Source organism: Ostrinia nubilalis, chromosome 9 (assembly GCF_963855985.1).
Source record: "Ostrinia nubilalis chromosome 9, ilOstNubi1.1, whole genome shotgun sequence".
Lineage (NCBI taxonomy): Eukaryota > Metazoa > Arthropoda > Insecta > Lepidoptera > Crambidae > Ostrinia > Ostrinia nubilalis.
In genome coordinates this window covers 9,638,887-9,650,289 of record NC_087096.1, presented here as the reverse complement: position 1 = coordinate 9,650,289, position 11,403 = coordinate 9,638,887, and the positions used below count along the sequence as shown (strand labels likewise).

The 11,403-nt window shown below is 35.6% G+C and overlaps 2 protein-coding genes and 1 long non-coding RNA gene across 3 annotated transcripts in view; 1 reads left to right on the top strand and 2 right to left on the bottom strand.

Annotated features, from left to right (window-relative positions):
- The window catches only part of LOC135074614 (uncharacterized), a 224,819-nt gene that overhangs the window by 171,604 nt on the left and 41,812 nt on the right, over positions 1–11,403 (bottom strand). The gene's annotated exons all lie outside the window — the stretch shown is intronic.
- LOC135074598 (signal peptidase complex subunit 1) lies at positions 750–1,188 on the top strand. The gene has a single exon (XM_063968942.1). The coding sequence runs from the start codon at positions 835–837 to the stop codon at positions 1,114–1,116; it is 282 nt and encodes a 93-aa protein (XP_063825012.1). The 5' UTR covers positions 750–834; the 3' UTR covers positions 1,117–1,188.
- LOC135074595 (GPI inositol-deacylase) lies at positions 1,281–9,269 on the bottom strand. Its single transcript, XM_063968939.1, has 17 exons — positions 8,753–9,269; positions 8,581–8,672; positions 8,309–8,442; positions 8,018–8,175; positions 7,636–7,914; positions 7,270–7,440; positions 7,026–7,147; positions 6,114–6,248; positions 5,860–6,016; positions 5,447–5,718; positions 5,238–5,363; positions 4,720–4,941; positions 4,004–4,192; positions 3,405–3,558; positions 2,778–3,223; positions 2,595–2,696; positions 1,281–2,520 (listed from the first exon to the last, which is right to left on the bottom strand). Exons 1-17 carry the CDS (start codon positions 8,903–8,905, stop codon positions 2,109–2,111), a joined length of 3,324 nt encoding a protein of 1,107 aa, XP_063825009.1. The 5' UTR covers positions 8,906–9,269; the 3' UTR covers positions 1,281–2,108.

The window sequence follows — 11,403 nt, the reverse complement described above, 5'->3', positions numbered from 1 at the left end:
AATAAAGTAGCAGTAGAAGAAGTATAAAGTAGCATTGTTTTTAATACATATCCTGCGATGTACTCTTAAGAGTTAAAACCATGGTCCCTGTATGTGGTGCACTCATACTGATCCCAAGGAACCGTACTTACCTATAACAATAAGACACACACTGATCCATTTAATCATGCACTTGACAAATTTATGTCTTGAAACGCTGGTAGGGTAAAAAAAATAACGAGATTTGAGGAATTGTAAGAATTACTTTATTTTAAAAAGGTAAATAAATATGTTTTTGGTTTTGTATTTAACAAATTATCAGTTTTATCGGAATTAATTAATTTTCGAATCGAGTCACACGATATCTTTCGATGACTTTGCGAATGCAGTACGATGATACGATTACTTTTACGTTGCGGCAATCACTAAAATTCGCTAAAATGACACTAATGACGTTTAAAAAGTGGCACGCTCGGCTTCATACAATTTTTGACACATGCTGCATCTATCCATATCTGTGCAAAAGAAGCATGATGCCGGCGCCGCGCTGTTATCAAAATTTTATGAAGCTATTCTTCGTTTCCCGAATAACCAAAGAAATTGTTTTCTAAAAATCGGGGCCCTGAACAATGGGTAATGATTTCCCACTTTAATGAAATTTGGCATGATTAAGGGTTAAATTCAATAGTGATAAAAATCGACAATATAGCCGTAGCATTTTTTCATAGACCACTCCACAGACAACTCAGCATTACTTTTTCACTGACGTGTCTTGTTGACGTTGTATCACTGTCAAAAAACTTAAAAATCGAATTGTGCACAAATTCAGCGAAACATTACTGAAATACTGCAAATATGGATTTTTTCACTTCAATACCAACTCATATTGACTACGTTGGTCAAGCCAAAGCCGAAAAGTTATATAAGGCTATAATTACACTGTTCAGTATCGTAGGTTTCGTTTGGGGATACATCGTTCAGCAATTTTCGCAATCGGTCTACATTTTGGGAGCAGGATTTATATTGGCTGCTGTTTTGACTGTCCCGCCTTGGCCCATGTATAGAAGAAACCCACTAAACTGGCAGAACCCTAAGAATAATGATGAGAAACCAACTGGCAAAAAAGGAAAAAAGTGATCTAGAAACTGCATTTAGATTATTGTAATATGGTATGCTTGTATCTGAAATAAAATAGTTATTAAGATCAAAGATTTTTATTGCATTTAAAAGAATTATATACTACCTACCTACTTTTACAAAATTTTTGTGTTAGAAACAAAGAATATATTTACTCTGACGAGGTTAGAAATCAACAAAAAAACTATAACAACAGTCCAAATGTTGCGGATATTCTAATTAATAACTTAACCAACATCTCGTTTATATACAATTTTAATTAATACCTTAATGACAACAAGTTAGTCCATTCCTTTTTGTAGTGAAGAGTATGATCCTTCCACTACTTTTCTTACACACCCTTTCCTATTTCCTATTTTCCATAACAGTTGTTATGTCAATGATTAAATTGACCATGCATTGCCTGTGGTCCTACTGCTTAGTCCTACTAGTAGTATCATGGGTAATTTAGTTTTTCAGAGGTAAAATTACCCATAGGCCTCCCCAATGACTTCTCTAATAACTGGTTGGCAGCGGCCTGCATCCAGAGCCTTCCTGCTACTGTTATGCTACATAATTAAAACAATTTATCCATAGACTATTTTTTGCCACAGTTCTATCAGGTAGGACTATGCAGTAGAATCACAAGCAATGCACGAAATTGACTATATTATTTATGGTATCATAACATTTTTATAACATAAACAACAATATTCAATCCAACGGTCATTTGATATGTATTTCAGTACAGGCAAGATTACGTTTAAGTTTACATTCACACTTCTGTATAATATGGCAATATTACGTAAAAACAGTTGTGTCTAAAATAGATAAAATAGTGAGTTTCAAAGCCTAGGTACTTATTACTTTAATTAAAGTTGGTGATGAATACTGAATTAGAATCTCAAAATACAATAATTAAATTTTTGGTAAAAAGATGAACCTACCTGCCACCAAAACCATATGAGCAGATAAAAAAATCTCAATCATATGAGTATGAAAATAAATATGTGTTAAGTTCCCTCTGACACTCCTGTAAATTTGTCTCTGAAACCCTTAAACATTGTGTAAATTCGACTTTCATCACATACGTTACAATCCTCACTGGGTGTTTCTGGTTGTTTTGTTTCATTTTCACAATCATCTTTATTGTCTTTGGTATCTTCCTTATCTTTGGTTTTTTCCTTGTCATCAGAAATATTTTCAGTTTTACTTTCGTGATCTTCCTTTTCCTTTTCTTCTGAATGTTCACTGAGACATGTCCGAATTTCAGCACCGACTTCTTCATCCAACCATTGTTGTAGTGTAATTATAGCGATCATTAAAGTAACACCATAATTGATAATTATTAATGACAAAGGTCCTAGTGATAATATTAATACTGCCATCGTAAATAATAATGCAGCAACATTGTCATAATACCGCCTGGAAGAAAATAAAATTTTAGTTATATTGCAGTCAACTTTAAAAATGTTAAAAATCTATAAAATGAAGCTTACAATTTTCTTCGGGGAAGATCCATTTGCCATAGAATACCTGAACATATGACTATCGCAAAACCTGTGTATTTGGACGTATCAGGCCTTAATACCATGCTGTACCTAAAATAGAGTACAATAATTAGTATGTTAGATTAGAAGACTTGCTTTATCTCTAGTATGTTCCATATCTTTTAAACTTACTTGAAGTTTCTTGCCCAAGTAAGCAAAGTTGGCACATTAACCATTGCTACACAGATCCATAAGAAGAACATCATCACATGGAAATTCAAATAGTTCAATTCATCTTCTTTACTCATTAACTCACAAGTACATTCAGGAATACTACATTTCTGTTTCCTTTTTACAAATTTTGTAACTTTTTTATGTGTCTTTGATTTCTTTCCAGCTTCTTCTTTGACTTTTTCTATTTTATTGTCCTCATTAGTTATTTGAGTATCTTTTTTATCTTCTATACTTTTAGGTTCTTCGGAAACCGACTCCTTGCTTGAAGAGCTTACTGGAACAAGACTGGTTTCCGACTCGCTCTTAGAAGCTTTTGACTTAAACATATAACACATTTTAGAAGCTAATTTCGCCATGAGTTTATATACGTAATCTTCGAGGTATTCTTCATACATTTTAGAAATCTGTAACAAAATGGCCAATCAGATAACACTATCATAATAAATTATGTCACGCTCACGGTAGATGTATATCTTGAGTGCCATAATTAATATTGATTACAAATTGAGACCATTTGTAAAAGTACTTCGACATTATATCATTTGAAACTCAACTCTGTTATGATAAAGTTAGTCTAATTCGTACCATAAATGCGTAATACGCCGCTCCGGCAACTATGGCAGCGGCGCCGCAAGAGAGCGGGATAGCACAGCCGAGTGAGATGGTCACGATAAACGGCACCTTTTGCAGACTGCTCGCCAGTCGCTCGGCCAAGTCGGGCCCTCCGCGCCAAATTATTCTGAAATTATCAATGTTTAACATTAAATCTCGTAGAATTTGAACACAAAAGTGGAGTCTGCACAGTTAAAGCTCAAATCTCTGCATTTACAGAAGTTTCTCTTCGTCCATCGCTTTTAACAGATGTATCGTGGTTTGATTCTGATAAAACGTTTTACTAGAAGCAGGAAAATATCCCCTCCCTTTCGATAACTATTTGCGCTAAAAACCTTGCTTTAAATGTCCTTCCATTCTATTATGGTCAATTACTTTCTGCTCGTGGATTAACCTGTGTTAATTTTGGCTGGTCACAGAAAGTCTTCATTAAAACTGATACTGGTTTATTTATGTAGGTAGGCGTAAAATCACAAACACAGGCGACAGGTTACTTTCACATTTCCCAGATGGAAGAAGCGCAAGCTCACGATTACTATAGAATGAAATTCTCAATAACCATAGGAACATACCTGAAAAGCAGTCTATGTGCCAGTTGCGAGGAGAACACCATAACAGCCACTGCAGCGGCGGCGACTATCTGCACGATCCCAAGCGCGGTCATGTATGCTGGTAACACCACCAGAGATCGCGTGAAGTATTGTATCTCCAAGTTGTCCCAGTTAGCGCTCTCGAGAAGGTACGATAGTGCGGGCACTGACCTGGAATTTGCGTTCTGGACTCATAATAACTTACAAACATTTATCTTACAAATTAGTTTTAAAACGGTGATGAATATTGGATCTAGAGTGTAAACTACAAGTAGGTACTACAATCCGGTCAAGTTAGCTGCGCACCTGGTTGCCGTGACGTCACATCGACCCTCGTACGGACGGGGCGAACGTGGGGAGGTGTGCGTGTAAGTGGGAGGGAGAGTCGCATTGCAGTGGGGTGTGCAGTTAGCTCGATCGGGTTGTATCATACAAGTGGTATTACGACTACTCCACATTGTGTTTTTAAAAATTCGAATCTGGCGTAATTATGACATTACTAAGCTACCGACAAGGTAGGACTTTACTGTAGGCGGTGAGGAGCTTCAACTACAGTTAAACAGGCACAAATGTATAGCAATTAATGAAAACCTAAAAAATACCATCATCAATCCATCAATGCGTACCTACTTTGCTAGACGTGAGCGAAATTGCCCCTTGTCGTGTTGATGTGACCATAATGTATTTAAAAAACTTACATGAAAACTGTAGTGGCCAATCTAGCGAATACCAATGCATAGTGAGGTTTGACGCCTTCGCTCATCAGTGCTCCGTGTATAGACAAACACGTTCCGTGGTCTCGTAAGTGCAGGATCATACTACGGGCCGCTAGCAAGATAATGGCGGCTGTATACGGGAGCAATACTGGGGTGTAGTTACGGGCCAATTGAGCGAGCCGGTTGTACCATGAGTTGGATATACTGAAATAGCATTTAAATAATTTAATCTTGAGTTGAAAGCACTGACTTTTATATTGAAAACTCAAAAAATGATGAAACCGATTTTTCCAAATAAAATTACTTCAAGGATTATCCATCGATTACACTCACTGTGATTCTCTGACGTTAGTGAGCACAGATAGAATAGAAAGAAAAAGTTTTGTGTAGCACACCTACAATTTAGCAATACTAAAAGGAGGGTGGACTTCTAGAAATCTAATAATTATAGTAACTACTACTTTACAACTGCGACAAACTCGTGTTAATCTAATAATTACCTTATAGTGTATGTGCACTGAGGATCTAGTAGTAAAGTAATTTTTACATGTTCTGAAGGATCCCCACGTGTTGCGTTCGGGTTACTTGTGAATATACGGAGTTTCATCGGCGATTGTTTCAAATGACTAGAAAAGTAAAAGACAACGTGTACAGGTTAATATGGTTACACCAAATACATGGTCCTTCGAGCCGGATCGTCAAAACTTACGTAAAGTAATGGAAGTATTCATTATTCTCCGCCCAGGGCACATGCAATTCCGCTGAGATATGGTACTGACTTGCCTTGCAGCTCGCTGTAGGTTCTACGTATAGGAGGTAAGTTTGGTGTACTGCATAAAAGCCAGGCAAAACTAGTTCGTAATACAAACTGTTCGCTTCAGTCTCTTGGATTATTACTTTCTTTTCAAAGCTCAATTCCGAAGGCATGGACACAGTTATTACGCGAGACGCATGGTCATTTATGTCTACATTTAAAACTACCTGAAAGAAATATTTTTATGAAATATAATGATTACAAGTTTTCCAACTGGTCAAATACAGTCACTTTTCACTCAACAATAAGAAATTCTCAAGCTATTGACAGGCAAGCAGTTAATAAAATAAGTATAACAATAAACCTACCGGTTTTCTGGTTGGTGAGACTTTGACTATAACATGCGTCCAGTCCGGGTACGTATCTTTGAGTCGGTGCAGATTGATGGTGGCTAGTTTTCTTCTGCCAAAATTCGTGGCTGCCCCCGTCCATCGCGTGAGTTCTGACAATGATGTTGCTTGTTTGCTAAATAAACACAATAATAATTTATCATTCTTAAAATTTTTACCTTACCAAATGGGCAAAAAGTATCGTATAAAGTGTGTTAAGTAAAATACATTACCAATATCTGTAAGTGCCATAGGTGTACATAGCGTTACAACCGAAAACCCATTCGCGATCATCCAGATTGGTAGCTTCTATGGCCACAAATCGATTCTGTGGGAATGTTACTAGTCTTATCATCAGGTACGTCATTCTGTAACAATCCCAACTAATAATTATTATTATTATATTATTATTATTATTATTATAATATTATAAATGCGAAAGTAACTCTGTCTGTCTGTCTGTCTGTCTGTTACGCTTTCCCGCTTAAACCTCGCAACCGATTTTGATGAAATTTGGCATAGAGATAGTTTGAGTCCCGGGAAAGAACATAGGATAGTTTTTATCCCGGTTTTTGAAACAGGGACGCGCGCGATAAAGTTTTTCTGTGACAGACAAAATTCCACGCGGGCGAAGCCGCGGGCGGAAAGCTAGTTAAGAATATTGCTTTACTACTTAAATACTATAAGCTTATGTATTAGCCTTGTCCTCATGTAATAAGATGCATGTGGAAATACCTATATATTTTTCCGAAGATTCTATAATAGTCGAATATTTATAAGTACCCTGACAAGGACATAATAGCGCTAAATGAAACATGTCATTCATAACGTTTTACAGAATTTCGTAATTTTACAACTGACGCTACAAATGTGACGCGCTATCCTAAAATATTCATTTTCTCAATCTCTGGAAAAATGCCAACTCCAATCATAGTCGAGGAGTACATGTATCCATAAATTTAATCTGACTAATGTTCAAAACAAGTACCTACACAATACTACACATATAGAGATATTGAAGGTATAATAAATTTAGAATTTTAGAGGTAATTTCTAGGTGAAATTAGTAAACAGTACATTCCTGTTACAAAAAAGATGCAAGTTGAATATTACACTACAAACTACATACAAGTATCAAGACTTACTTCGTAATCTCTGGCCGTGATATCTGATAGACCCTTCTGCTGTCTTCATACCAAAACGCATCAGCTACCATAGGCAGGTTTGCACGAGGTATATTCGGGCTAAGTATCATTGATCGATTTGCCTGCAAAAAACATAGTTTGTGCAAACTGCATTACTAATGACGGAAAACGTAAAAAACACACAAACAGTGCTCGTTAAAAATATTGTAAACAAAACAATAGCAATTAATTTAATAATGATTACCTGAAAGTATGTATTGCTCATTGACATCCATATCTGCTTGTTCCCTGATAACTGTTGCGTCAATGGATCAACTATAGCAAACAAAAACCTGTTGATAGCCAACACCAGTTGTTTACACCACACTATACTAACATGGTCAGGGGAGACCCAAACTCCTGGTATTGCTGTGGTCTGAAATGTACATTTTAATAAAATGTGACTTAGATCTGAAACACATCCATCCTGTTACCCTAGTCTATTATGACGTTTTATCTAGGCATTTTATCAATAGGTCATCTAAAACAGTTGATTATATCATGGCGCGCATCCTAGGCCAGCTTGGTAAGTCTACTATTTTATATGACAATATTGAATATGTACACTTACCAATGCATTGATGTGACTTTCATTCAACCTGGTCAGACCTGAAGGCATCAGAGTATCTCTTGGTCCATTCCCAAAACTAATTAACATCTTCTTATCGTTTACTTGCTTATCATTTTTTACGTATAGTTCCCATTCATACTCCATGATTTTGTAGTAATAATTCATGTACAAATCTGTGTTTATCACTGGAGCTTGCAATGGTGCAGCCAAAGCTATTGCTATTGTAGTTGTGTCGATCGTACTTGGGTATGCCAGTAAGCGCTTGGCTATAATTCCTCCCTGGATGATAATGCAAAACTTAGTGCACATTTTAAAAGTATGGACAGTGGACACCTGTTTTTATTTACTATACTAAAAATATATTAAATTAAAAATTACAAACCATTGAATGACCGATCAGTATTACTGACGTTGGAATATGCTTCGTATAGTTATTGTCTTTGTACAGACTCAATATTTTAGAGATGCATGATGCAGCAAACTCAGTTTGGCTTTGAAGCACCCCTCCATACAGTGCTGATAACTCTTCATTGTAGCTTACTGGTGAAAGAAAATATAATAATGAAATCATTATGTAGTCATTAAATATCTTTAACTTATGTTAGCTAGAACATTTGATATTTTGCATGCACTCATTCCTATTAAATAAAAAGTGATGTAGTGTTTTCAGTACCTGTGAAATAGTCAAAGTGATATTCATATTTGTCTTTTTGAAGTGCCTTTCTCAGCGCGACTGAAGCAATAGAGCGCGCTTGCATGTGGCTGCCGGAGTTCCCCGGAATAAACAAAACAGGGATTCCAGTGAACCTAAAATTATGAATAAGTTTTTCTCAGAAATTTCTGATATAGATTATCCCCTATATTTCATGGTAATGTTATGGTAAATTTTAAAGAAAAACAGTAACTTATTATGAATTTAAATGACCAAAATGTATAAAAACATACCACATTTTCCTAGCTCTTTCTGTAAATCTTCCTTCGCTGTATGCATATAGTCCATATTGAGGATATAAAGCATTTTCTGGCACAGATATAGGCTACAACAATTTCAAAAAGGTTATTAAAATGGTAAATAACACGGTAGGTATAATGTTGTAAATTTATAACAGAAACTTACCACAAATTTAGGATATTCAAACATATAGGTCATAACACAATAATTATTTTTATCATTGAAATGTAAATTTAAAATTCCAAGTAAATATCCTAGGACAAATAAAAAAGATAAAATTTGGAAAATAGTTGAGCGAATAAATTTTAGGAAAAACATTGTGAATTAAGCCTTGTTTAACCTAGTTCCATAAAATAACGTAATGCAAAACTCATTTGGTTTTCAAATTACAAAATTTCACACATTAAAATTGAATATTTCTCTGTCTTAAACCGTGTCGTGTGTGCAGTGGGAAAAACGAAAAAACTGATAACATTTTGATTTATGGACTGTCAACTGTCAATGTCATGGCTGTCAGCTGTTTTTTTTTCTTTTGTAGAAATAGGCACATGAGTTGAAGGAGTTGAGGCGATCAACTTAATCCTTAATCAAATACATACGGGGAAAAATATTCCCACTTGGCTAAATATTTTCTTCATACGTAATTCAAGTAAGGCCGGGTCTATAATTCGCATGTTTTGCCCTACACCGGCTACACGGCAAACCTACACAATCAACAAAATCTAAATTGCCTACAAAAATGTTGAATGTTGACATTTGTTTATTAAATTGCTGATTTTGTAGGGCAAAACACGCGAAGAGACCCGACTGATTTACTTATACCAAAATAGTTATGTTTTCGATATTCGGAGAGCTTAAAAATTGAATCTTGTTAATAATAATATAGCTCCCATAAATAAAAGTTACAAAACGTGAGAAATCACTTTGCTCCGGCATTTTTTCTAAAGAGTTATAATACAAAATCAGCCTCACTAGGTCTAGGGGGCGCGGGCCATCTGTGTACTTAAGTATAAAAAATCTACGACCGCTTCTTTCTCTTCTTAAGAGAATGCATTCTGCAGAATACAGACTTTTGTGGAATTTTGTGTATGGTCGAAAGGGCACGCGTCTTAAATAAGTTTGGGAACCAATGGTCTAGGGGGTAAGGGGGCAGGAACGGAAGTAATTTAGAAGTCCCAAAAGGTTTAGGTATGGTATAAAAAAATTACAGCCCCCCTAGACAAAATGCACTTTTTGTCAGGCCAGTCATTTGAGTACCTGAATGTCTCCAACTTCCTCATTGGCCCTAGAGCAATTCCAAGTATACCATCAATAAAAGCCTAATTAGAGTCATCAAACCTCTCAGTCATTCAATTAGAGCCATTAGAACTTCATAACTATGAGTTGTTTTCTGTGTGTAAGCTGAGGACACGTGTCCCCAGCTGACACATCTGTATCTTCGTAAATATTTATGCTACGATAATGTATTATACCTCAAAAATTACAGTCGAATCCAAATAGTAGGCTTTCCAATTTTCAAGACTTTAGCTCAAATACTGTTAAAACCACGATCAAAAAACTATGTGCGAGCTGGAGTACCGTGTCTCCAGCTTACACATCTGTATCTTTGTAAATATTTAAGCTACATCAATGTTTTATATCTCATAAATTAAAGTCGAATAAAAAAACCCGACTTCAAATCTTTCAAAGCTTTATCTCGAACCGTTTTCGAACTACGAACCGATATGTATGTGTAAGCTGGTGACACGTAACACACGGTGGATTATTAAAACCGTATAAGTTAGAGTTGCGTTTTAAAGATCAAATAATTCGTTATAATTAAAGTACACACAAGACATAATTTCAAATCTCTAGGCCTCTTAGTTTCAGAATTAAAAGCCAAAAACCATTTTCCCGCCAAATAATTTAAATAATGTGGGTCGACTGCGACGTTGCCGTTCCGTGCGTCCACTAGAGCAGTCGAATTTGAACCTAAAAACTAGTAACGTTTGAATCATTTTTATTTGTAGTTTAAATCATTTAATTTCGATTATAAGAATTTTAGACTAGGAGCCGGCTGATTTATGTATTGAGTACCTAATAACCTATATTTTATTAATAAGAAAAAGCTAGGTAAAACAAAATTATATTTTAATATACAAGTAACGAACTTGTTTCCAAAGGCTCAAATATTTGTGGCGTTTCTAAACGCAACCACTTTAATTTTTATTTAAATACCGTGAAGTCCCACGATTCTGCTACGTCAAGTGGCAAAAATGGGCAACAACTATATTTTGCTCTATGGTTACAAACAGATTTTGCTCTATGACAAACACAGTTGACAATGAGGGTTTTCGCGATTGAAAAATCCGCCAGATGGCAATAAGTAGACGCGAGGTCCAAATGCTGCGTTATTGGTGGATTTTGACATATCTGTCAATGTCATGTCAAAAATAACCAATCATGCAGCATTTGGACCTCGCGTCTACGTATTGCCATCTGGCGGATTTTCCAATCGCGAAAACCCTCATTGAATTCTTCTTCTTTTGTTGAAGAATCAAATAAAAAAAAAATTAACTACAAGAATAAGCGAACATAACGACATATACAAGGTTTCCCAAAAAGTACTGTCAAGCCGAAGCCCAGAGGTAGAGTATCACTAGGGCTACCCGAATACTCAATTTTTTCAAGTTATTTATAATTTTCAGATGATTTATGATGATGATGAAAATCTTTATCATATTTCAAAAACCGGGATAAAATCTATCCTACGTCCTTTCCCGGGACTCAACCATTATTTATTATTATTTATTTATAAAATATAGGTTATTAGGTAC